This window comes from Dinoponera quadriceps, unplaced genomic scaffold (genome assembly GCF_001313825.1).
Source record: "Dinoponera quadriceps isolate SergipeBrazil2010 unplaced genomic scaffold, ASM131382v1 scaffold2420, whole genome shotgun sequence".
NCBI lineage: Eukaryota > Metazoa > Arthropoda > Insecta > Hymenoptera > Formicidae > Dinoponera > Dinoponera quadriceps.
In genome coordinates, this window is record NW_014556754.1 from 1,248,857 (window position 1) to 1,276,287 (window position 27,431).

Consider the following 27,431-nt stretch of genomic DNA (forward strand, 5'->3'; position numbering starts at 1 on the left):
ATATATATATATATATACTCTACATATATGTATACGAAATATATATTATATGCATACTTGAGACACGTGGAAACCACAGCAACGAGATGATCCATTCTTTCGTAATGAAATCAAGTCAATAATGATTACTACAGCATACTCGATAATTCATATAATTATTACACACACGCTTCCATTCCATCGGTTTTCTTTCCGTTACTTTGCAAAAGCAAGAAATGTGTAACAGTTTCCAAGATTCGCCGAACGAAACAGGAAACACGGCAGGAATCATCTCCTCTGCCCCAACACTTGCCCCTTAGATCCTTTTATTGATATTATATCGTTAATTAATTAACCCCAGAACGCGAACTTGTAACCGTTATCAGGGACGGATCGAGTCAAAGATTGATCAGCTTCTCAAAAACACACTCTTTTTCAACGCCTTCAGTCACTAACAGATCCTTCTGTTTCTCTCTTCTCTTTCTCTCTCTCTCTCTCTTCGAAGATTTCTTCTCGGCCAAATTCTTCCTTCCCAGAAAAAGATCCAAGAGAGAACAGCGCTAAGTGATTCCCGAACTTGGACTCCACGCTCGAACATTTCTGAAGCTTGACGTTTGAGGATTAATTAATTAATTGCGTACTCAAGTAAAAGGGCAAATCACATTTGCATGATATCACTCGCACGTTTTTTTCTGTAAATCCTGCAAACAAAGAGGATTCAAGACAGCAACTGCGACGCGGAAAGGCACCTACTTGCGAAGAGACATCGCTGAAGATAAATAATGAATTGTCAGAACGATCGACAATCCGTAGAAAAGGAAGAACAAGTATAAGAAAGAAGAGGTGAAAGAGAAGAACGTCTGAATTGTCGCGCTTTCTCGTGCGCCCGTCTTATACTTAAACGTTAATAGTTTTCGATTCTTAACGAGCTGCTGCTGCTGCTGCAGATTTACGATAGTTACTTGCTTTTTCTCCGTGGGCCGCAGAGCGATTCGGAAGTACCTCCGGAAACTTCGGATTGCTGGCAAGTTTCTTCTTAATAACGCGCCGATCCCAAAGCTCGCTGATATATTTCCCGAATTGTAGAATCAACGGAAACTAATCAAAGAGATATATAATTAGGAGATCCAAAACTGCAATGACCTAACGGAGCAAGTATTTTGGAATATCTGCGAAAAGATCCAAAGACCGAACTAATTCAAGGTCACTGGGATCTAAGAGAGAAGAAAAACAAAGAACCTGCAATCTGTCGTTCTAATTACAGAATCTAAAACCATCAAGAGATCTTTCGATACGTAATCTAAAGGATTAATAAAAAGTTTCTGAATCCAAAAGATCCATAGATCTTATAAATATAAATAAATCTAAAAATTCACTTGTGTACATATACGTATATGTATGTACATACATATATACGTATATATATATATGTATGTTCTACATATTTTTGGCAACACGTGTACATATATGTTTTACCAAGTCCAAAGTTAACACGGTACTTCCGCTTCTCTTTCTATAAAAGTGACTTCGCATCATGTTACAAATGTGGCACAGAATCGTCGGTATCGGGTCGGTGATGATCTTGAAAGCCGAGCGGTCGAGATTAACTCGGAACAGTACGGGACCAGTAGGTGTATTGCGAAGATCCAAAAGGAACCAAAAGAAAAAAAAAACGGAGAAAACTATTCACTCGAAAGGCGTACTGACTGTTCAAGTGTCCTTCAGTCTTCGTATCTCACAAGTAACTAAACGCGACTGTACGATTCCAAGCTTGACGTAGCTTTTTATAAGGCCACAACAGGGTCGCCCTTCTGTATTACAGGAGCGGATAGAACTCGGAACCAGGCTTAGTCATAGTCAATTCCAAACTCAAGATACGAAGACGGGACCTCGGGCTTTCGCGTCGTTCGGGAAGAAATTCACAGAAAAAAAAAAAAAAAAAAAAAAAAAAAAAAAAANTCCCTCCGCCTCGCGCGCGAGGAACATGGCAGTACAACTACACGAGGAATCCAGCCTGATCGAAGCAACTGGGATTGATGTAACTCAGAAGGTCGTGATCCGACATGGAGGTGAGCTCTTGAGGCAGCATCCCGTCCTCCGGCTTCCTGCCGGCCGCGCTGTTCGCCGCGGGATTGGCAATCGGAGCGTTCACAGCCTGACGATTCGGAGTGACCGGGAGCGTAACCGGCGGCGACTTGTTCGCCACCTGCTCGACGATATTGCTCTGCGCCGAGGGCGATTTCGGCAGGATACCCTCCATCGCGCTGTTCATCAGCTGCGCGCTCTGAGTCGCTACGGTGTTCAGGATCTTCTTCGTGGCGATGATCGCGTGGGCGGTGGTGGTGCTGATCGGCCGGTTGTTGATGATATCTTTCGTGGCGTTGGTGATGACGTTGTTGATGGCTTGCTCGGCCGCGTTGGCCAGACGCTGCTGAAACGGCTCCTGGGCGGCGCCGCTGGCCAACGCGGAGCTCGCCTCAGCTACAAAGCCGGCCGGCTGATTCAACATGGAGCCGATGTCTTGCTGAACCGCCTGCTGCATGGCTTGAGCCGCCTGAGCCTGCTGGACCGCCTGTTGCACCGCCTGAACCTGCGATGGTTTCGTTTGAACGTCAGTCATGAATTCGATTCAATGAAACGTGTCGATCATTCGAATAATAATGATCTGGTAACCGGTCTTAGCAATGAATAAGTAATCACTTGTAAACGACTCTTGACTTTCCAAATATTAGAATTCTATTGTGTGTAGAGAAGAACATTTGATTTCATTTAGAACACACCACAGAAAGCGTCTTGTAGAAATCAAGCCTAAAACCTTGGAGTCTTCCGTAAGACTACGCATTGGAGATCAATGTTGAATTGAAATTTAGCCAATCGGCACAAAGTTCACTAAACTTCACCGAACTCAAGTCTAATAAGTTCCGCTCTTTGCCTAATTTCACATGAATTTCCAAAATGAGCAGCCCGACAGCCACACTCGGGTCTTGGTAAGTTTTCAATTTGTAATTGAATACAAATTGTAAATGTAGCGACATTTGAAACATGCGCGAGAAACTTGGGGAATTCCGGCGACTTATTTCCAAGAGAAAATCGCTGACCTGTTGCACGACTTCTTGCGTCGCTTGCTGCACCGCCTGCTGCACCACTTCCTGGCTGGCCTGCTGCACCGCTTGCTGCACAGCCGGCACCGCTTGCACCTGCTGCACCGCCTGCACCTGCTGCACCGCCTGCTGCACCACCTGAGCGTGCTGCACCACTTGCTGCACCACTTGTTGCTGCGCCTGCTGTACCGCCTGTACCGCTTGCTGCTGCGCCTGCGCGACGACTTGCTCGACCTGTTGCTGCGCCTGCGCCACTACTTGTTCTACCTGCTGCACCTGCTGCTGCATCACGACCACGTCCTGCTGCGTGAGCGCCTGGATCTGCTGCTGCATGTGCTGCTCCGCCGTGACCGCCGGTATCGCGTCACCGGCGACCTGGAAAGGGACGGACTGCAAAGTATTTTATTGATATGATTCCAACTTCATCGTCCGAATATCCTAACTGCTCTCATTCTCCCTTCAGCGTCCGCACTGAGACCGCCGAATACATAACGTTTGTTTCTTTCCTTCCTAAACCAGATCGCACTTTTCTTCGAGTACACGTTTACATGCAACTTAGCGCGTTAGGAGGAGAAAGGAACAAAGTTCCGGTGCAGACACCTGGCTCAGGAAGAGAAGACTGATCTTTAAGCGACATTTACCGTAGAACCCGACGTGGCGGCTGCTGCGGTGACCTGGGCTTCCGGCAACGACGGTAACAGCGCCGCGTTAATGGTGGTCAGCAAGCTGTCTCCCGTTTGCTCCACCGTTGTCGCGGACGACGGCACCGACGTCGCACCCGCTGCCAACGGCTGCAGCGCCTCCAGCAGCATTGTCTTCACCGGGATCGGCGGACTGGTCCTGGTCTGCTGGCCGCCGCCGATCGCCGCTTCGTGCTCCGACGTCACGTGACTCAACATCGCTGTAGGGTTGGGGTTCACCGAGCGCAACGGCGAGACCATCTGTTCCGCGGCAGGGTTCACCAGGGCGTCCAACTTCACTGAAGTTTGCCCTGAGGACGGTGGTAAATATACGTACTTGTGTTTCAAATTCATTCATATACAATACATTATAATTTCGTTTACAATTGCGACTGAAATGAATTTATCTGAAATTATCGTATTTTTCTATCACACGCGAGGTGATTTTCAAAAGGATGCGACAAGAGATTGATAAGCATCGTTTCATAAATTTCCCAGGGGAAGGGGAATATTTTCAAACGCACAACTTTTGAGATGATATAAATTACGAGTGATTCTCCGAGTAATATGCAAAATAGAACACTGTGGACGCGTACCTGCGGTGGTCAGGATCCCCGGAGGAGTCGTCTGCGGCTGGCCGCCTCCTGAGATGATGGAAGCTCGCTGCTGCTGAATGGCAAACTCGTTCTCCGGACTGGCGGGCTCGTCGTTCGCGCTCACCGACGATTCCATGTGATTCAGGTACTTCTCCACCACGTGACTGCTCGACGCGGACAAGGACTGCGACGTGGACGCGCCGGCGAAACTCGACAACGCGCCGAAGTCCGGCTGATGGTGGTGATGCTTCATGCGAAGGTCCACCACGCCGGCTCCCGGAAGAGCAGTCGCGCCGGGACTGTTCTCTGTTGGCAAGACGTCGTTTGTGTCTTTGAGACGATGGGGACTAAGAACTTGAGCCTGAGCCGACTCGTGTATTCCTATAATTAAATAAGCAATCGAAGGATGTTCATAGCCGAAGGAATTCGATAGAAAGTGGATGCAATTGAAATCTTAACTTCAAATTACTCGTTCTCATTCTCTTAAAATGACCGACCCTAGTTTGATTTATACAGGATGCCCCAGACCGACGTGGACAAACTTCGCGAGGGCGTAGAACGGATTGAGATGAACGAAAAAGTCTTCTACATCGGTTGAACGTTGAATCTCGAATCTGTCATCAGGTAGAACAGTCTGTCACATACTTGTAGATTAGACCGTTCTTAATAAAAAATTCCCTTACCATTTTGACAATAACATAAATTTTCGAGTTATTAGTCAAAGAAGCCTCTATACATGGCCGTTTTTAATCATTGATAACTCGATATTTAGCGGGTTATTCGCAAAATGGTACATGATTCTTTTGTTAACCTCAGTTAGTTTTATGCCCTCACGAAGTTTGCCCTGGACACACTCTGTATATATTCAATAAATATCTCCCCCCCCCCCTCTCTCACATTCAGATTTATTGGAACTGAACCCGATCCCAATGGATATTAAGTTACATCAAGTATTGACTCTTATTTCACTATCGACTTTTGTTTTATCGAATACCGATTAAAAAAAAAAAAAGAGAAAAAAATTAAAATACTGTGCCCACCTGCGAATGGAGTCGGATGGTGTGCGGACACCATCGACAAGGGATGCTGATTGCGTATCAGATCCACCACTCCGAGAAGACTCACTGCTTCTTGCACGGGACTGTTGTTGGCCGCGGCAGCGACGGTCCTGATGATATCAGCTTGCGAAGGCGCGGCTTCCCTGGAATTCTCGTTGACCAGCTGCTGGAGAGGAGAGGCGACCGACGTCGGGCCATTTGTGGCAGCCGTGGGCGTTGGCATGCTTTGCATACTGTTTTCGCTCAACATGCTGTTCTCGCTGTTCTCGTCCAGCACCTCGGTCTTCAGGTTGTCCGGCAGGATCAGCTGCAGATTCGTCGAGGACCGTCGGTTCAATAGAGGGTTCGCCACGAGTGACGGGGGTGGCATCATGACTTCGGGTGGAGAGTTCGGGTGGCAGTTAGAGGACTGTGAGGCGGCCCACATCATCACAGGTGTCACTTGGGACGTCGCCGCAGCCGGCGGTGAGCTGGGATCATTCTTCAGGGGCTCCGAAGTGGCTTGCTGCGGCGGGGTCTGAAGGCTCGTCAGGAAACCCGCCGGGCCTGCAGCTGCTTGCGGTATCAGAGCTGGGGAAACGTTCTCTAATTAATTTCGAGGTAACGTCTAAGCTCTTAACACGTTCAGACACAACGAAAGTAAAGATACGGGTTTAAACCGGAAATTCCCGGAGATCCCAAAAAGATGGAAGAATGTAACGTCCTCAGACAGCGATTCAACTGGATTATCATCGGCATTTAAATTGAAGGATCTGGAGTCTGATGCATTCTTATTAAGCAACATCGTAACACGTCGCCACCGCCGGCGTAACTTGTCGAGATGTTCATTGATTCGCACGAATTGAACTTACTGTTCGATGCTACACCCGTGGTGAGCGGCACCGTGGCGGAGGAGTTCGTCAGGTTGGCTTCACCGTTCGTGAGCGGGGGCGAGAGGCACTCGACCTTACCCATAGTCGGCTCCGGCGGGGTGGAAGCGGCGGTGTAGAGGAAATTATGCGGTTCACTGGTCTTCCCGGAGGACATTACGTACAGCTTGACGCTGACCGTCTCCGTGGATGCCAGATCCTGCCTGCGGTAGGCCGGCACTACGCACACCAAGTGCGTTTGCTGCAGGAACTCCTTGTCCGGCAGCACAGCGCATTCCCAGTGCGGCTCCAAGCTACTCGACAGGTCGTCGTTATCCAGCTGAAAGACCACCCTAGTGTCCTTGAGGAAGTTCTTGCCCAGAATGAAGAGCTCCAGCCCGCCTGTGCACGGGCAGGACGTCAGAGATTTCTTGCAGATCTCCGGGATCCCCGGTGGTTGAGCTGTGCATCGTGAATAAAGTTCCATGAGTATAGTTTATCTCGGTTTAAATCCACGCTTGCAATCTAGTCTATGGACCATTGTTACCGACGGTTGCTTCGTGTTTACAAAGGACGTCCCGAGCAACTTACTGCAGACTATCGGCTGCGAGCAGATTTGCAGGGTCTCCGTCGTACCATCGGCATGCGTGATCGTCGTGCGGAAGATCATGCGGCACCGCGTCGACTTTTTCTTGCTTCTACCCTGAAGCACCCCGGCTTCCTGCGGGAACCTGTGCTCCACGTCGACGTTGCGCTCCTTCAGTATGCCCACGCAGTCGCAGGTCACCATCATCTCCTTCGCCGGGTCCATCTCGACCTCGATCACGATCGTCCCGTCGATCTTACGTTCCATGCAAGGCGTCGAATTCTTCCCGCTGACCCGGCACGCCTGGTAGAACATATGGGGCGCCACCCGGCCCAGATCGGTACCGATGAACACCTGCAAGCTCGTCGGCTTGTCGTAGCCAACCAGCCGGACGATCGGGAAGCCATTCCCGGTGCGGTCCTTCACCGCCCCGCGCGACCCTTCCGTCTGGTAGCGGGCGCGGTGTTGTTGTTCAGGTTGGCAGATGATTTGCAATTGAGTCTTGCCGTCGGCAGAAGTATTTGCTGGCGATCGGAAAGGGAAAGAAGGTGAGCAATGTTGGACCGGTATCTAATCTCTGAGTTTTTTCGGGGGGGGGGGACTTATATTTACGGAGTAACTTATAGGTGAAAATTTACGAGGGTGCTTTACATGTATATGTGTATTTGGGCGGGTGTGCGTGTGTACGTGTGGACTTGGATTGACGAATTTTTGGATAATAGAATGTTTACCATTGGATTATTGGAGAAGAGCCAAGTGGGGACAGATGTATCGCGTTTGGAGCTAATCCAATAGTAAAGCAGACACTTGACAAATTACCGAGAATTCGTGACTATTTGGAGATCTAGAAGAGAAAGGTTGCCGAGCCATCGGAGAGACTAGAAGCCTTGGGTACGTTGAATTTCAAATGTTCCGTTTTAGAGACTTGGCAAGCCAGGGGGAGACGCTTTAAAGAAGTCGTTTGAAGATTTACATTGTGGAAGATCAGGGGCTCGAAAAATGTCAATTGTTTCGTTTTTGATATCTAGTCTCGAGGATTTCGTATTATCTGACTTTTAGACTCGTAAGCTGCGAGCGATTTCAAATTCATGCTGGCCTGCGACTTCTTATTGCGTTTCTTCCGACCGTCCTTGATTGTTACCGAAGAGGACGCAAAACGGATTGAAACGGTTCAGCTAAAGCTTTATTAAAATCCCATGTGATTACACGTTTGGATTCCCTTTGCTTTCTTTGCGTTTCGAGATTCGCGCTTAGACTCTTAGATGCTCTTTCTCTCTTACTTTCATGATTATGTATTAGAGGGCCCTTCGCTTGATTTAATTTCATTTAATTTCCAGTTTCGGAGACACGATTTCCGAAAGTTGAAAGTTCCGGGAATTTATAGCTCCGGCAATTGGAAATTTAAAAGCTCCGAATATTTCAAGCTTCGAACGTCCGAGATTCTAAAGTGAACCAACTCGTTTAATCATTGACGAGTCCATATCGCGAGCGAATCTGATCCATTGTCAGGCAATTCATCGCGAAATGTTCGTATAAGCGAACCGTACAACGCACTAGTTTCACCCTAGTGATCAGAAGCAATTTATCACGAACAATTTTTCCGATTCAATCATCTACGATGTACCATGTTGTTTCATCATTCGCAGTTTATAAATACCCCGAGCGCAGCCATGTTCGTCTGACCCACATTTGGTATCAAAAAGCGAATTTCGCTGTTCTGCATTAATGCTGTCATTTTTCTTATCGCATCAGTGCGAGGAAGGAAGAAAGAGAGAGAGAGAGAGAGAGAGAGAGAGAGAGAGAGAGAGAGAGAGAGAGAGAGAGAGAGAGAGAGGGGGGGGGGGGGGGAAATTTATAAACAACACAATAACGCTAATTGCAGTTTATGATTTTAACGTCANCTTATCACCGGCGTTAAAGCCGACAAAATAAACAATATTTCGCCGGAAATAAATTCACCGACGAATTTGCTCTTGTTGCAAAACACCGAAGCGAACAATGCGGCTTCTGCAACTTCCACGCAGACGAGACCGTCTTCTGCCGGTCGCTACTTGCGCTTTCTGGCAAGACGAGAGAGCGTTTCCTCGCCTCGCGAGAGGTCGATTTTGCGCTTGACCAGGTGCAACAAGATTTACGGTGTCTTTTGTTAGCGTCACCTTGACGAGGCGACGAGGGGCGCGATATTTTGTGCGATCGCACCGGCCACAGCGCGACGGTATCAAGGATAAAACATCCACTCACATAGTTGCGAGGTGAGAGTGATAGGTCCCTGATGAGCGACCGGTGCCCTTTTGGCCAAGACGCCCATGGCGGGCCGAGGTCTCGTAACTCCTACGATTCTGCCCACGGAATTACCGGTCCCGTTTCCAGTCCTACCGCCGGATATGCCACCCAAGCCGATCCCGTTGACCGCGGTCCTGGTCGTCGTGGACTTGTTCTCAGGACTAGCACCGTGGCCCACTTCCGAAAACGGGAAGTTCGCATCCTCGGATTCCAGCTTAATGTCCATCTTCCGCCTCTTTGAATCCTCCTCGCCGGCTCCGTTCCAAGGCTGATGAAGCAATCACAGAATTGATCAATTCACGAGATACACAAGGTGTCCCGTCAGATATTGATCGGGAGAAACTGTCAAATTGGCTACCGATCGAAGGATCGACAAATGAGAAGAGCCGTTGACAGCTAAGACAGACTCTGTGTATCTATGATTGTACAGCATACGTGAAGTTAAATTCGTAAATTCAACTCAACGTAGACGATACACGAGATGTGGTTGAATGAAAATGTAACTGAATTGAAATTGTTCAATTAAAATCCTCGATATATTTAAACATTTCGCTAACGAGGCACGGATTAGAGTTCTAATAAATCAAAGATCTTCTTGAAATTGTTAAACCGAAAAACAAGCTTCCTATCACAGATTCGCATCTTTGTAACAGTTTAGATTAGATTAGATTAATCTCTAATCAGTTAACTGCCAGAGTACCTTCTTAGCGTGGTAAATAATTTTAAATATATATTTTTCTTACATACATATATATATATATATATTGAGATATAATTAGTATAAGTGGATATCTCAATAGCTTTGCCAGCAGATAGAAGAGACGAGAGCCTATTCTAAAAACACACAGGCGAGGGCCAAAAATATGATTAATTAAATTCCAAAAATCAATCACGAGCGATGACAAAGTCAGACTTATTGTGTCGTTAATATAGAAAATTCCATCTCCATGTATCGTGGGAAAGAGTTATGTCGAGTAATCGGTATAAACGGGACACCCCATATGCATGCACGTCTGTGTGCTTAATTTAACGAATCAGAGCTCGGCTGGGTTCAACTACCGTTCGAGCGGTCGGCGATCTCCGATGATGATATTGATGACGATCACGCGTACCCTCGTGGACGCGTTAAATAACTTCATGTGGCTTCTAGTCGCGCCTCTAACGACAGGGTGACTCAAGGCTGTAATCATAGCAAGAGTAGGCAAGGGACTAGGGCCCCCACGAGGGGCCCCCCGTCGACTCTTCCTCTTTCTTCGTCCTCTTTCCACTTTTCAGCAAGAGAAAAGTCAGAGACAGGAAACATGCCGGAAGTAGACGTTTATGTATGTATGCGTGTAAGCGGATAAAAACGTAACGAATGACCGATATCAGCATCTGATAATCACACACACGTCAATTTCATTCTTCGATATTCGACCGTTGATATCTGGACGTTTGATTTCGGGAAATTTCATGAATTATTCGTGGGAATATCTCCGAGGGCTCTCGTCATTCGTAATTCTTCCGTAAGTTTTCCGAGAGATCTCAAAACAAGCTTACGCACCCCTGAAAACCGAAATACTTTATAATCCGTCCTAATAAAGAGTACCCTCCGTTTAAATTTTCCGTTTTCTTCCACAACCGATCCTGATTCTGAATCATCTCATAGCAGTCCCTGGCAAAATTCTACAAGTCTCTCCTTCTACCGGTAGATACTGATATTATATATAGCATATATCAGTTTTCAAAGGAAAACAAAAAAAAAGGGAGGGGGAACGTTCGAGTTACGAGTTAAGTATTAGAATATCGTAGAAAATTCAGGAGGCAAAGAGGCCGAGTATTAAAATTGCAACGAGCGAACGTTAAAGCCGACAATGTTAATTGAAGCGTTCGGCCGAGGTGAGCGCGGTGTTATCGTTTGTCATTAGGAGAGAATACTAACGTTGGTGTTGCTGAAGTGCTGTTGACGCTCCTCGAAACCGAGGCCGGAGTCGTTCGAGTTGTCGCAGACGTCTTGCGTTGCGCCGCTTCTGGGCCCGTGGTCATCCGAGTTCCTCACGGTGACGCCGTTGAATGTAGACAGGGATGTTCTAGGTTGCTGTTGCGGTTGTTGCTGCTGTTGTTGCCGTTGCTGATGGCCGACCACTCTTCTGGTCGCAGAATGAGCGCGATTACTTGCGGATGCGGTGCTCCTCGAGACGGACGATGCTGTCACCGTTGACGACGTGCCGCCTGCGTTGCTACCTGCAAGTCAGAGAGGTGCGCTCCGGTTATCACGCGGTGATCGACGTTCATTTTGCTACCGGCGCCGACAGATCAAGGGGAATAATTAATTAATTAGCATGCGCGAACGCGGACAGATAAATGAGTGTGTGTGTGTTCAAATGTGGACAGATAAATAGACGAATTCCCACGAGACGCCCCTAACTGAAGTAGCTCCTCCTTCGCGAGTTTCGGTGATTTGTCATTATTGTTGAGCTCTCTGCGAACTGTCAAGCAACTCGAGTTGCCGACTGTCAGTTCTGGGTCAAAACTGTTAGACCTTCGTGTATCATCGGATCATCGAAGGCCCTTGAGGATCCCAAACGGTCAGCAGTTTTATGCGAGGAAAACCGACGGTCGCGGCCTTTCCCTCTCGAATTCCCACCTCACACCGTCGGTTTCTCACCAGTCACCGGGTCCTCCTCGCACAGGAAAATATTCCCGGATGCCGCTAAAGCGATCCGCCTCTTCCAAGAGCATACTTAGCTCGCATTCGAAGATATCCTTCACCCTCGGATGCCGAATCGCCGCGACGAAGTGATATACTGCGATCAACAATACTGCTGTGCGATCAGAACGGGACTGTGCATTTCTTTGGGTCACGAGAAGGAGAAGTTTCTTCCACGAAGAACTCTCTCTGCTTGTTTTCAATAAAGCCGAACTCCGACACGAGCCATGAACCATTCGAGCCAGCATTGATAGACCAGTTCGCGATTTATGCATGCGAGCATGAAGAGCCGGCGTGTGCATCTCTCTCTCTCTCTCTCTCTCTCTCTCTCTCTCTCTCTTGTCGGGGCACGATAAAGGGGGGAAAAATACGAAACACGCGAGAAAGAGAGAGAGTCGGCGAAAGAGAGACAAAAGGACAGAGACATGACGATGACGACGACTACGACGACTACAAGCGGGGGATGAGAAGGGAGGAGGAGGGGCGGCGGAGCAATGTCGGACGATCTAACTATAGACCACCTCGGCTACTGGACGGGATAATTGCGTGGGGGTGAAGTTGCAATCGCGGACGCAACTGGTGGCGAGGGGGTTCGATTCCCCACCCTCACCTCCTGCACCTCCCCCTCCGCCGTCGCCCTTTCCGTCCGCCCATCCCCGCGCAACACGCAGGGGGTGGGCACGTAATCGACGCATGCACACACGTGCATAAGGTGCATCTGTGTGAACGTCGAGGAAAATCACGGGACGATGTCAACGACCCAACACGCGGCTGTCGGGGTTTTCAATCCCCATCTTTCTCGCTTTCCTCCACTTTTCCTTCTCTCGCCGCGCGGTTACTGCGTTGTTACGCCGATTGTTATGTCATGGCTCTCTCAGCAGGTGGCAACTTCGTTATTCTATTTCTTTACCCTTTTTTTCGAAGGGGAGGGGGAAAGAGGGTAGGGAGGAAAGGCAATCAATCGCAGAATTCTTTAGGGGGAGCAATCAGTCATAGAAATCGCCGAGTCAATTGCACGCGATCTCTCCGCTCATCCCAAATTAGAGCGATCCGGAATTCACGAAGTCGATTTTTCGAGAACGTCCGTGCAAAAATAGAGAGGGAGGAAGAGAGTGACTTTCACGAATCCCCGATGCGGGGTCCACCCGGAAGTCCCGTTCGCCTTCGCACCCCTGGAAGCCGACAACACGAACGTTTGCGCGACAGACACATCTCGGACGTCTCGGAGACGATCGGCGGAGGTCGCGATAGCGGCACAATCGCGAGCGCAACGCTATAAAGATAATAATTGCGAGCGTCTCGATGCGCGCGGTCCGCCGATGCGAGGGTTTTAATTGCCCTGGCAATCTCGCCAGTCGATAAATAAACGCGACGGAACGCGTTCGTTCTGTACACCTGCGCCGGAGGTGAATGTAACTCTTTATCGTCGCGTGGAAGGGTACCGCCAAGACGAATTAGGGCTCTCTGTGGTATTTGCGTCTTCCAGTCGCGTCCTCGGGAAAGAAAAAGAAAAAAAGAGACTGAGAGTGAGAGAAAGGGAGAGAGAGTGGGGAGGGAGGGAGAGAAAGAGAGACCGAGAGAGAAAGAGTGTACCCTCGATAACAAGATCGATAAACATCGTTACTATTACACCGCAAACAGAACGCGAGCGCGCTAACTACGACGCCTCTCCTCTCGAGTCTCAAGGAAATATCGTTACCAGAACGAATGGACGGATAGTCGGATCGATCCGGTCGATCCTCGTAGGAGACCGGTACCATCCGCGAGCTTGTTCGCGGACGAGCTGATTCGCCGGTTATCGGCGTTGCCAATGGATTTCAGGGTTTTCCCCCGTCCCCCGATTGCAATGTTGCGAATGTACGGGGAACATCGTGGCTTTCGCAGTAGGTAGTAGGAGGACTTGATAAGAAAGAGAGAGGGAGGAAAAAAAAGAGAGGAAGAAAAACGTTTATTACAGAGCTAGACTTCTAAGAACTTAAAATATATATGTGAATGATAAGCATATTGATGAATTTATATAATAATAGGAATAAAATAGTTATAAATCATAGCATAAATTAATCACAGAAGTAGGTTTAAGACAAAAAAAAACAATGAAAGAAAATTCAAAGTAAAAAATGATTAGAAAGATGAATCATTAGTCTGTTGGCACGCAGGTAAAGAATGAAAATAGCCAAAGGTTTGGAAAAAAAAAAAAAAGAGAGAGAGATGAAATGAGATGAAACGAAGAAGACGCAGAAAAGCAATCGTGGCGCAAAAAATACAAACAGAGTAATAGAACGCAGTGAGACGTGCGTATAATCAGGGTTGACACAGAAAATGAATTGTGAAATTCCCCGACTTTTCCAGACGACAGTGGAAGATTTTTCATGAGCAATATGTACCTCTAAATTTGAACGTTTAGAAGAAGCAGGGATTGCAGGAAAGATAGTTCATACTATTAGAAACAATATAAAAGTTTAATGACAACATAATCCTGAATGCAAATTCAAGTCAACCGAAAAGAAAAGTGGGTATATAAAAAAGGAATACAGTTAAAAGCATTTAAAGGAATCGTAAACAAAATTCACAATTCCAAATTTCTTTCGTATCTTTCCCTGACTTTTCCAGGTTTTCTACGATACTTTTTGATTTCCACGACTCATCCCGGGTTTCCAAATCTGTGACAACCCTAATAATGGTGTACAGAATTACCTAGAATTTAGCCACGTTAGAAAGATTTTGTTTATGTTCAAGTAAATCAACGAACAACCGGATAGCTAAGATTCCACGCTATGTCTGTAATATTGCGATCTTCCGCGTTAGGCGGTAAAGTTTCATGAGAGGCGGGTATAACTGGGATTCCCTGCTAAATACTACAAATGTTACGTGGCGACGTTCGAGCATTCCGTGCGTGATAAAGGCCGATGGGAGTTCTGAGGTAAACATTAGAGAGACACGTGAGAAATCACCCTGCGGTCCCATTGTTCGGGGATCTCAAGGACGTCGGATTTCATCGTTCTCATCGTTCCCGAAAATCCACGCTGGGATTTCGAGCACGACTCTATCCGCGGAATTCCACTTCTACGTGAGGTCTGCTCCTGGAGTCCAGCGAGTCAGGTGCGTGTTGGGACATTAAATCCCTGACCAGATATTCCGGGTTTCCTTGAGTTTCGACAGAACGAGTCTTTACGGCCGCGCAAGCTCGCTCGACGGCGGCTTGTGTACACTTAATGGCATCCCTGATAGCCTACTTAAGTAGTCGAGATAAGAAGCCCGAAGAGGCTCCGTAGCTCTCGGCGCGGTTTGGTAGCGGTGCCAGAAGATATGGAACGCAGATAGGCGTAGTACAATTTATTCGTGCTTTAGAATTTCGACAATCCCCGGAACGGTGCGTATAAATGAGTGAAAAGGGAAAACGAGTGGCGACGTTCAGTGAGAGAGCGACAACTCGGCGAGGAACTACGACGCGTCGACGCGCGTCGAGCACGGCACGGTTTAAAGGGAAAAATAGAGTCAGCTGTCAGCGCGCGCACACACAAACACACACACGCACGCACACATGCGCGAGAATTTAAATGAGGCTGGGGTACAGCCGAATTAATCGAATTAGAGCAAATGATTGATGGAGTGCGGCATACGAGAGTGAGAATGGTAGCGGAGTAATCGGGCTGAATTGAATAAGAACCGGTGTAACCTGAAATTCATGTTGCGTTACGTGATTAGTAACAACTAACGCGATGCTCGTCACTCTCGGACGGGACGAGAAAGAGGAGAGAGAACAAAGGAGCGCGCACGCGTGCGGTAAAAATTGTATTGATTACTGATGACAAATCGGAGCCATGATGGTGATTTATCGATAAGACCATCATGTACTTACCGTACTCGAACAAGACCCGATAACGAGACAGTGATTTCAGCGATAGGCGAGGGGAATGCGGTTAGTGAATACGCTCGCGCCGACCGTGACGGGGAACGAAAGAAAAAAACAAGAAAGAATGAAGAAAAAAAGAGAACGGAACGGAGATATTCGTGCGATAACAGAAGCGTTAACCGCTCGTCGATGGACGGGGTATCTGCGAACGTCGAAATTCCCGTCGATTAACAAGTCGTCACGCGAACGACTGTAACCTTGATATTGGTAATATCGTGATTCTTTGAATCGATGTTCGCGATGTCCCAAATACGGCTTTGTCGTTAGAGATGAAGACCGATACACGGAGTGGCTGATGTAGCAATGGTAAAAATGACGATCTCAAACGTGAGAAAACACAAACCACGCCAAATCAATTGTCTTCATCATCATAAACGGCAATTAAACCGACTTTCTCGCGTTAAGGCAAACTAATTCTCGGACAGATCAAGAAATCTCTAAGAAATCGTGCTCTAATTTTGCTCCTATTATTTTCTCATATTTCTCAATTATATAACAATTGTCGCCGAAACATTGAATACGAGTTACCGTAATAGCACAAATATTTAAATATGCAGTAATAATAATAAAATGATTATTAAGATGTTAAATGTACTGGAAATTGATTTGACAATTAAGTTACATTAAAAGCCCATTAAAGCGGCGGCTTGGAATCGAACGACGCACGAATTTGGACATCGAAATGCGTTCTCCTCTCGAGGAGATACGCGCGAAGATATCTATCATTGTCCTAATCAGTTAGTTGGCCACATTAACCAACTGTATCAATGTAAATATTAATTTATCGCACTTGCCGGCTCGCTGAAGGAGAATGAAACTTCAGTGAAATGAAATCATCGATGTTAATACAGCGCATCGAGAGAAGTCACGTCTCAAAAAGACCCCTCCCGTTCCGCTGATTTTGCATTTTACGACGCGATTGGAAGTAACATATGCGCGACTTTGCGTTACGCACACGGGAAAAAAATTTCGTTGAATTTATACGACAATGAACATAACAAACGCATTTTGATCGGAGGAAATAAAATTTCCGGCTCTTATGAATCAAATTACGATCTTATAACCAGAAATTCTCTTCCCTACGAGCAAAACGCATTCGATTTGTTCATTGTCGGGTAAATTCAACCAAATTTTTTTTTCCTCCGTACCTCTCTCATTTTGCAATTGCAACCATTTCCGAGTTTGACAATTAATACATTCTTCTCATATCTCCAATAATTCGATTCGATGCGTCTTCGGTGAGTAAATTCCTCGCCTCTCTCTCTCCCTCTCTCTCTTTCTCTACCTCGAATCATCAACGCGCGTTGTGTTTACGCTTCTCACATTTCGCGACTAGATTTTCGCGTGACAAATTTCGCCCTGATCGCGCAAACTCATTCGGCAAATCGGTCGCACATCGGGAATTAACGCGGGCCCGCGAACGATTGGCTCGAATGAGCATTTAGCCGCGCGCTAAACGAGAACGGACTCGAAAAACCAGTTCGTGCGGTGTGTGTGCGGCCTAATGGAATTTATCAATCCGCCGTCCAATTGAGTCAACTGTCACGCGTGCGTGTCTACGTGTATACGCATACGTCCCTCCGCGTGTTCGGCTCTTCGTTATGCTCGGCGAATTACAGGCGTTACTCAACTATGTATACAGCGCGCCGCGTTAACGAGCCGCGTATGCGCCCAATTCATATTTGCGCGCGACTTTAGCGACCGGCCAGACACGAGTATAGGCCAAACAGCGTTTTTTGCGTATCAATTCGAGGAGCCGCCGATATAGATCGCCTGCACCACCGCCACAGGTGGGCCGAGGGACGCGACGACGACGAAATCGAAGCCGAAAGGTGAAAGACATTTTCTTTCTTTCTCTCTCTCTCTCTCTCTCTCTCTCTCTGATACTGAACCGCGACGTTCTTGGATCTTTTGGGATTCTTTTGCGCATCATTGTTCCGCGCGTCCCTCCCGGCGCTTTATATCCTTTGATCCCCGAGATTGCGGAATTTCAAGCAGCTACAGAGAGCGATGTATTTTTCCCAATTCGAACACGTTCGCATGCTCTCTCAAATCTTCCGCGGATTCGTCCCCGATCGTCGTAGATCGACGGTCTCTCAGGGTCTCTCAGAGCCCCGGCTAATTTGGCTAATTTGGATCCGCAGCTCCTGCGAATCTGGAATCCTCAGCAAAAAACGGCGGTCTTTATATCCTCCTTCGCTCTTAATTTATTATACATACAATCGTCGAAACGGGTTTCCAATCTTTGCATAAATAATTTAACGCTTTTTTTGCATGACCCCTTTTTCATTAATTGCTCTTCGCCGCATGATTCGATTAGGTCCCAGCGGAATGTCACGCTTTCTATCGCAATCGCACCGGTGACGTCACCTCGCAGGAGCATTCGTAAACAATGACAGGAAAACAAATGGGACATTAATGTGAGCACATTAATATTCGTCTGGCTGGCGATGCACCTATGGTTTTGGGAAACGATCGCACCTTATCTCCCTGGCCTTCAATTGTCAAGTTTCACAAAGTCGTTCTTAAATCTGAACTTTTTCTCCCCATCTCTCGACTCGCAACGCATTTACGGAGTTCAACGGCACGCGACGGTGCCTCCCGAAATTTCAGTATATCAATTCACCCTCGCCACCCACCTGGGGTTTTCTGACCCCGCGCACTTAAAAACCGCGATATTTTCCCGTTTTTATTATTTTTCCCTTTCAATTGCCGGATATGTTTTTTTCATACTTCATACTGTTAGTTTTCAGCAATTTTCATTCTTAATCCTCGAACAACAAGATTGGCCGGATCCGGCCGAATCCATATTCTAATGCTTCCGCGAACCCACTTGTAAAGGGGTTATATTTCAAATATTTTACATATTTTGCAAGTTTCTTTTGTTTACTTTTAATTATTTTCTAACTTGTGAGAATAAAAAGTCGAAAAAATTCGTCGAAAGCACAACGAAATGCTTCTACGAGTGGAATCCAACCCATATAAACCTTATTATTCGAGAGTTAAATTGTTACAGGAATTTTTTATCGTGAAAAATATAAAGGTGAAGTCAATTTCGACCTTTGGTAAATTGTACACAATAATATATTTTTAATGTTTTAGTGTAGCTTTACAAGCATCAACCCGTCGTTTCGATGTAAAATCACGCATGATATAAGAAGTCACACTATCTAAAGAACATACCGAAATACTTAATTTGCGTTTCACGTGGTGCCACCTTAACATCCGAGAATAATTCCGAGCGGTTAGTTTCACAGCAATATTTATACTTCGTTACTTTCGACTTCAATAACAATAAAAATCCTTCACTTACACGTCTCCTCCTCCTTTCCTCAATATAAAACGAGTAGTTATTAAGATGGGGTCAAAAACGACCCCAGATCGGATATACGAAATCCTAGAGCAGATGGATGGCGAGGTATTGAACAAAGCGATATTCAGAATGAGTGAACGAACTTTGAAAGAGAGAATTGGCGATTTAATCGAGAGTCTCTTCACCCTCGCGTATCTTTCCACCCTGCCGGTCACCGAACTTCCGTCATTTTTGACGAAAGCCGTTCGAACGTTGTTCCCGACATCCGCGTCGACTGTTTACCGCGGATCGGGGCTCGTTCCTTATAATATCTTGTTCTCATATTTCATTGTGTCTCGGGCGCGTATCGGAAACCGCGAAGGTTATCTGGATCCGCGCGCGCGCCTGCCATCTTCTCGCCCACTAGCTCCGATACTAGCGCGCCGAGCGTTTTAAACAATAATAATACCGGCGGGAGATAGCACGGAAAAACATTCGTCGGAAGTCCATCGACCCCGCAAAAGCGCGCGCGCGCGCGCACGCCGCTTCATCTTTAAAACTCTCTGAATCGTCGCCGCCATATTGAATTACGATGTCGGAAGCTGCACACGTCATCTTTTCACGCACGTAACATCCGCGAATACAGAGAATCCGCTCGTACGATTGTCGATTTCGCCGGAGGGGAGGGAGGGAGGACCGAAAGCGGAGGAGCGAATTTCGCGGGACGGAAGCGCGCGACATCCAAATATTCTCGAGCGAGCTGAGTGAATCAACGCGCGTTCACGACTTCCGAGAGAAAGAGAGAGAGAGAGAGAAAGCGAGGAGAGCGAAAATATTTATCGCAAGAGTTAATCGCGCTTAATAACCTGCCGCGATACGAATACTTGGCAAATACGTCGTTCCGCAAATGTCAACATGCGCGCAAACGCGCAAGAGTACATACGGGAAGAGAAGCTGCATCGCAGCTGACTCCTCGTCAATGAAACCCGTCTCAGTCCGATGGAAGAAGACCCGGGGAATCTACGGATCGCCCGAGCCCTTCTACGAGACTAGCGGTAAAGTAGAAAGTCGAGAAACAAAGCGGTCTGTTCTTTACAGCTGAACTGGCTGCGCTAGTTGGGAAAATTTACATACACACTGAAAAGCGTATGAGCTGGATTCTCACGTTTCGGTGTGAGGAATTCCCTTCAACCAGTGCAGCCAATTCAGCTGCAAGGAACAGAGCAAAGGAATCAAGAGAGTTCTCGGAGGGCTCGCATTGACATTACCTTCAAGTCCCGTAATCCATCGTTTACGCGGGTACGTGTCCATATTTGCAAACGTGCGTTTGTTCCTTGCGTATGTCCCACGGGAGGGGGTTTTCTTACGCCTGAAATACTCGGATCAAGTGTCGAAAGCCGACCTTTTGGAAACCTGGTGAGCGGTTTACATCGTCAGACCGGGATCAATTAGCCAAAACCCTACGGGATCGGGCTGAACAACAGCCTTCGAAAGCGGCCATATCACGCCTTTCGTCCTATTGCGCCTGCGCGACACTCGGCGGACCCAATTCCTCTGAAAGGCCTACGCTAATTACCGTAACGATAGAGATCTGTCAACGTGCCTCCCGCGCATCTCAGCTGCAGAAGCATGCTCAGATGATCGTTGACATGTTCCAAGGTGCCGCTGCTACCTCTCCTGAGTTCCTGACGTCTCTTCTCGAGATCGGGTGCCATTAGAGCATCCCCTCGAGCGGAGGACTCGTGTCGACCCTTCCGTCGACCGCGTCGATTCACGACGAGCGAAGACAACGCCGGGCACAAATCACTGCCAGTCCCCCCACAAAAAGCGGAGCCGGCCCGTTCTCACTCCCGGCGAAGGATTCCCTCGCTCTCCAAATCGTCCCTTTTCGCGATATATCGGGATCCCGCGAGCCAGAGAAGAGGATCGTACCGATGCGCGCGGCACGTGACTCGCGTCCGACCGTCGCGTCGTATCACTCCTTCGGAACCGCCAAATCGTTCGAACGGCCGCACGCCAACCGACGATTCTCACACACCGAGTTCCCTCGGACCACTCCTTTTCGAAATATTCCCAAGGCCCAGCTTCTACCGGGCTCTTTTCTTCACTTTCAAGTCGCGATCAAGGGAGAAATCCTTTTATCGGTCTCTGCCACAGTCAGGTCTCAGGACTCTTAGTTCGTCGTCCAATGAGGGATATATCGACTCCCATATCGATCCGGCCCGGGTTCTCTATCACCAAATACGAGAATACCCGAACTTGTACGAAGATACCGGCTCGGGGGAGGGCGGGGAGGGAGAAACGGGGAAAAGAAAAGCGAGAGGTAAACACAAGACGCGATGGAAACGCGCGACGAACGTCGTATGAAGACTGCCGCCACGCCGTTGGCGCGAGATCGGCGTGACCCGAGGCGCCAAGCGTAAATAAGCCCCCACCCTCGCGCTGTGATGCGTCGGCATTGCTGCCGTCGTAGCGACGCGCTGACGAAGGTGACCAATCAACGGGCGCTAATTACACGAGTTATCGACGGAGGCGTTCGAATTTCACCGAATATCGACGAACTTCGTCCGACATTCCTAAGGGATGAATACCGTTTATCCCCAACCTGCGTGGACACCTTCAACGGAGAACGGTAACTGAAGCTGAAGATTCTCTTACAGTTTTAGCTCGGGGAAAGATAGATTTTTTCCTATTTTTTTTTTCTGCGATTTCTCTCGCCTTGTTTTTGCAGAAAATTGGAAAAGAAACAGGATTGGATTAGTAATTTGCTAATTCGGTTAGAAGTTAAGTTAGTTGAAAAGTCAATCATTTGTAACTTAACTCGGTTCAATTTAAACGAGTTAACTTTTAACTTAAACTTACTTTTTACGTATGAACTTTAACTTATTTACTTGTTTTTTTTTAGTCAAGTTAAAATATTTCGTATATAGCTTTGCATGATTCCTTTTAATTTAATTTTTTTTTACTTTTTAATTTTTATCTTTAACAAAGCTAATTTCACTTTAACTTAACTCTTAATTGAGTTAGTATTTTCTTTATGTAACTTTTAACACAAATTTAGAGTTAATTTATAGCGATCAACTTTTTACTCGGTTAAAAAAAATTAACTTATTCAATCCTGGAAACACATTTTTTTTCGCCGATTCTTTCGGTTTTTCTCGCGAAAAAAAAAATGAAAAGTGGTTTCTCTTTATAACTATAGATTCTCCTGCTTCGTTCCAAGAATTACGCGCCTAAGACCCGGGATGTTTTTTAGGGCGGAATTTCAGCGCTCCGAGGTTGCGAGTGGCGAAGGGAGGACTTCTATCTCGCGGGGAAGAACGCTGCCGCGAAAGGCCTATCGCGAAATTCGATTAGCACGGATTGGCTTCGATCCACTTTCAAAATGACACCCGCTGGGAGACGGAAACGTCATCGTTTCTGGGACCATCGGGTGTGTACCGTTAGGAAAAAATAACAAAGCAAAGGAAGAGAGAGAAAAGCGATTGGACACGGACACGCGACATACCTTCTCGCTTAGCTCGGGCCCGTCACCGCAACGTGAGCGCCGATTTTGGCGCGGATCCGGTGCCACGGGCGCTCGCGAGCCGTGAGAGAATTTCGTTCCGTCACGACGATTAGGTAATCGCGGCGAGCGTGATCGATTAACGCGCGCGAGCGCCAGTAAGCGAGCGAGCGAACGAGCGAGCAAATGAGCGCGCGCGAACACGGCGCGTCACGATCTCCGGCGTCGATTGTGTGCGTGACGTCAAGGGCCGATTATAAGTTTACAATCCGCGGATCATTTATGACCCGCGTAGCGACTTAATGCGAGATGCGTTGCGATAGCGCAGTTATCAATCCGTTGGGTAATACATTCGAATTGCTATTTATACTACGTGGATCGGTAATTCCGCAGTTCTCAGCCGTCCGTAGAATCCTGGCGGTTGGTTCGGCGCGACGACACGCCGACAAACAGTACGCTCGGTCGCAAAAAGCAGCAACGCTTCAATCCCGACGAGAGTTCCGCGGCGCGCATCTCGCGTCTGACGGGAAAATGTGCCTCTTTTTTACATCCATCGATTTTTATACACCTCGATTTAATATCGCCGAGATAAATGATCGAAACGTAAATTCCCCTGTCGGTCCCGAAATTAATGAAAGACGAAAGCGTCGCGACAACTTTATGCGATTGACTATACACGACTATAATCAGCGAAAAGAACGCTGCGATACTTCTTCCTTTTTCTCGGCGAGTTTTTGCAACGCACGCACGATCAATAGGAAAATTTGTTTTCCTCTCATTATTCTCGGAAGATGGATTTTCTTATTGAACACCGGACACGCGCGCTCTGAAGCGCGTCGAGACAATGGCGCGGTAAGATTTCTTCCGCCGACTGTACGCCCGCAAGCAGAAAACTCCGGGCGCTTTCTTCCCGATGCGTTTTTCGAAACGCAGCACTGAATGCCTAATAGGTGGATTTGTTTTCGGCTAATCGCGGAAGATACATGTTCTTATTGGATGTCGCATGCGAAGTGCATTTCGAAGGAAAAGTCCTTTCTGTTACCGAGTGGCACGGTGTCGAGTGTGCTGAAAAACTGCGCGCACAAGCCTCGAGATATTGTCGACGGCACGAAAGTGAGAAAAAGTTCTGATAAACGGTCGATCTTGCTGAAGGAACTCTGTAAATAATGAACGACTTGAAAAGAAAGACGGGCGAAAAAAGGAAACTTTTACGACCGATGCAAAACAAAAGGTGATTAATGCCCGATTTCATCAACATCTAATTAACGATTAAATCTTAATCGGAATTTAAGCTTTTTTCATACAAAAACACTAAGGAGATTCCAGCGCCGTATTTTCAGTGGTGCATCAATTTATGAGGCCTCTCATAAATTTACTATTTACCAAGCGAAATTTCTTTCGTACACCATCAGTTTCATTGATCGAGTAATAAATGTTAATTTTGAAACGAAACCGAGATAAATATATATAATATATACGTAACATTACAAGTGCGAAAATATTATTATTTTTTTACTTTTTTTATTAATGTTATATTTATGCATTATTTGGACTAATAGAGATGCACAGATGACAGAAAGAAGTATATAGGTGTTTAAACGTATATTTACATGTATACGTATCTTGAGTATTATTATAAATTATAAACCTTGCACCACTGTATTTTCGGAATGAAACGGTCAATAATTCTGGAACTTGCTTATAATATTTGTATACATTAGTCTTGAATATTAGAATAAATTTTTTTAACTTCCATCTTGTACACTTATATATCAAATCCCATAAAATTTGGTGTTTTATGAAATTTCTATGTTTGCACACATATAAATTTATAATTAAATATCTCGGAAACGATATGGTAGAGATTATTGAAATTTCCGTTGCGTATTGTTAATTCGATTAACTTTTGTATCACGTATATATTGCAGATTTAAACTCATATTTGGTTAAACAACATAATATCAAATATCATTTTGTTCGAGCGAAAATGTTGTTCCACTAAAATAAATCGTGTTGTTTGATAGAGAAAATAGTATTATTCAGAGGAGATTTGATTTTTTGATTATTTGATCTTCGAAAGAGAAATTTATTTCGTTATATATTAAATATTGTTCCAATGAAACTGGAATCTCTTTGAACTCAGGTTAAAGTTTAATCGCCATTGGTGGAATAATCGGGCATAACACGTACACGAGGACTGAATAGTTTCCAGACTGCACTTGGGAGATACGTGGAGAGGTAGAAAAACAAACGAGGATCCCGATGACACGGTATATCGATCCGAAACAGCGGATATAGCATGAAAACTTTTCAATCGGTTCAATCGCGAAAATGTGGATCATCTCGCGCATATAATTCACGGCGATAACATTATATAGTAAAATAACTCCGGTCAGCTCGGCGTTTTCAAAAGCCTTACGTAACAACGAGAAAATGCATTTCGATTCCCGAGACTACGTGCGGTATTATCGCGTTTGAAATACCGACGTTCGATATCTAAACGGAATATCCAAAGGAAATAAACGGGAAATGAACTTTGACCGTACCTTTGTCCCAGTTAAATAAATTTTCCTTATCGTATGTCGAATGTATTCGGGTGAGATTTGAATCGCCCGTTGGATACCATGGAGCACACAGATAGATTGGGATTTCACCGTTCCAATTGGATTTCGGCATTTTCACACTGATTCGCACAGTCCGTTCGCGCCGTTCGATCGGTCGATCGATCGGTTCGCACCACCGACGGATCTACGTTCGTACCCGTTCCGAACTGATCGCCGGCGTTACTCGAACGAGTCTCGTTTCTTCTCGCGTATTTCCCTGCCCAACGACAATCGAATCAACTTTTCCGCGGAATACCCGTCATTCGCGTGGCACCGCAAATCCGAGACATGCGTAACGGCGCGAAGACTCACGAGCACTGCGCGCGCCGTGCGCCGCTTGTACGTAGATTTGTTATTATTTATCGTAATTGTTATCACGCGGAAATACGAGAGACACCGATCTAAAAAGCGCGAGCGAAAAATCATATATCGCCGGGGCGGCAATAGTGACGACGATCGAGAAGCGTTTATCGCATCAGCGCCATATTAGCGTCCACCCGTTGCGTGGAATCGACAGGATGTCGCGAAAAGAGGCGCGTGCGCCATCTGGATCCGATCAAGTCGAATTTGAGACGGGTTGTTCGCGAGTGTAGCGGGACTTTAATTGATATTTCGACTTGAAGGTTTTCGTCAACCGCTCCCCGCCTCGGAAGAAGAGACGTGAACGCTCGCCCCCCGGTCACTCCGTTGTCTCTCTCGCATCGTGAGTCAGCGAATGCAATATAATAAAGTCCAATGTGCAGAAACTGATCGCGCTCAACGGCACGCTTCCGTCGCTTTCTTCCTCTCTCATCGTCGACTTATATATCGGTTTTATGCACAAAATGTCTCTGCGAAGCCGGCACCCTCGAGAAATGCGAATTTTTCTGTCACACGGCACACGGTTTGTCCACAATTGTTCGTAAAAAAATAATTACGTCCATCTCGCGGAAGAAAGTTATAATCAAATAAAAATATCGGAAGAATTTTGACGTCACGTTTTTTTTTTTTTCAATAAACGGAACACGATTGTTCATGTTTGCTCGTCAAAAGTTTCTGTTTGTTCACGTGCAAAGGAGAATTATAAATAATGAAAACGAGCAATCGCCCTTCTGTACACCTCCGACTGTGTTTTCTTTAAATCACGCACTTGGAATCGATTGTTCACCACTGTCCGTCCATTAATTTTGCTTGTTCACCGAGCAAAGTGAGTTGTAAACAAACACGAGAAAAACAGACAATGACAATGTTATGAGCAATTGTTGCACCAGTTACTTGTGTTCGTTTGTTAACTTTACAGACTAATATATAACGTTTTCATTCAAACAAAATAACATATGATGATAAATTATATTGTTTATATTAAACAAACCCGAAATCAAGCAAATACGTGTACTAAATCCAAAAAAAGAAAAACTTTTCTGACTATGTACGCGTGATATCTTCAAGTTTAGCTTCTTTGCCACTTTTTACGTGAACTCAAGAACAAGTCTTCTTGGAAAGTGATTGAATTTACAAACATGCGCGTACATATATTTACACACACGTTCGTTAAGGAAAAGTACAGATTAGCTGCACCAGTAACCGATGAATATTTCAATTAACCGATGATGGATCAATTTGCGTAAGTAACTTGTGATATTCCAATAGTTATTAATGGATACCATCAGTTAATTCGAACATTTGTCACTTATTGATGCACCCAATCAGTTCTTTGTTAAGGGGTGTCGCAAAAATGTACGAATATTTATACGCAATCGACAAACACAGAACATACATATACATACGTATGATTTCTATCGTGCAATTACTCGTCACACATCACGTATACAAAGACAATTTGCACGTGTAGGTGCATTTACACGCAGGCTGTGCATGTACTCGCGAGTAAACGTAAGCCCACTCGTCCTGTTAGTCACGCCGGACGATTACCAGCCGTCTCAAGATGACGGTTAATATCGACATTTTGCGAAAAATCGATCGCAGACGTTCATCCAAACGCCGGATGTTTATCTCGCACATTCGACACGACACGTGTGAAAATTGATTCTTAATGAACGCCACGCGCGACAATATGAAAACAATGACGTTCGCCGACTCCCATTAGCGTTCCATTAACGAGCGGCACCGATGCTTCCGATACCGCGCGTAGGAAATGATATTTAAATAATTAAATGCTCATTTGAAACGTAAAAAAAACAAAAACAAAGAAAATCTCTAACATTCCCGGGAACGAGAAATCTAACGGGATCCCCGCATTTCGATGAGACCCGATGACACAATCGGGGTGTCGTAATCGGCTGGGGGGGGGGGGGGGGG

At 46.3% G+C, this 27,431-nt stretch overlaps 1 protein-coding gene across 4 annotated transcripts in view; it reads right to left on the minus strand.

Annotated features, from left to right (window-relative positions):
* Window positions 1-6: 6 nt before the first annotated feature.
* LOC106748096 (nuclear factor of activated T-cells 5) overlaps window positions 7-27,431 on the minus strand; it is a 41,559-nt gene continuing 14,134 nt past the window's right edge. Inside the window, exons 1-10 of one of the 4 annotated variants that reach the window (XM_014626301.1) lie at window positions 20,602-21,311; window positions 11,053-11,354; window positions 9,090-9,399; window positions 6,854-7,372; window positions 6,266-6,724; window positions 5,397-5,984; window positions 4,357-4,662; window positions 3,722-4,071; window positions 3,078-3,470; window positions 7-2,569 (exon numbers count right to left, since the gene is read on the minus strand). In XM_014626301.1, the coding sequence (XP_014481787.1) occupies window positions 1,976-2,569; window positions 3,078-3,470; window positions 3,722-4,071; window positions 4,357-4,662; window positions 5,397-5,984; window positions 6,266-6,724; window positions 6,854-7,372; window positions 9,090-9,399; window positions 11,053-11,354; window positions 20,602-20,740 (3,960 nt within the window). In that variant the 5' untranslated portion in view covers window positions 20,741-21,311 and the 3' untranslated portion in view covers window positions 7-1,975. Of the gene's footprint in view, window positions 2,570-3,077; window positions 3,471-3,721; window positions 4,072-4,356; window positions 4,738-5,396; window positions 5,985-6,265; window positions 6,725-6,853; window positions 7,373-9,089; window positions 9,400-11,052; window positions 11,355-20,601; window positions 21,312-27,431 lie in introns of those variants that run through there. The other 3 variants (XM_014626299.1, XM_014626298.1, XM_014626300.1) reach the window with 3 other exon arrangements.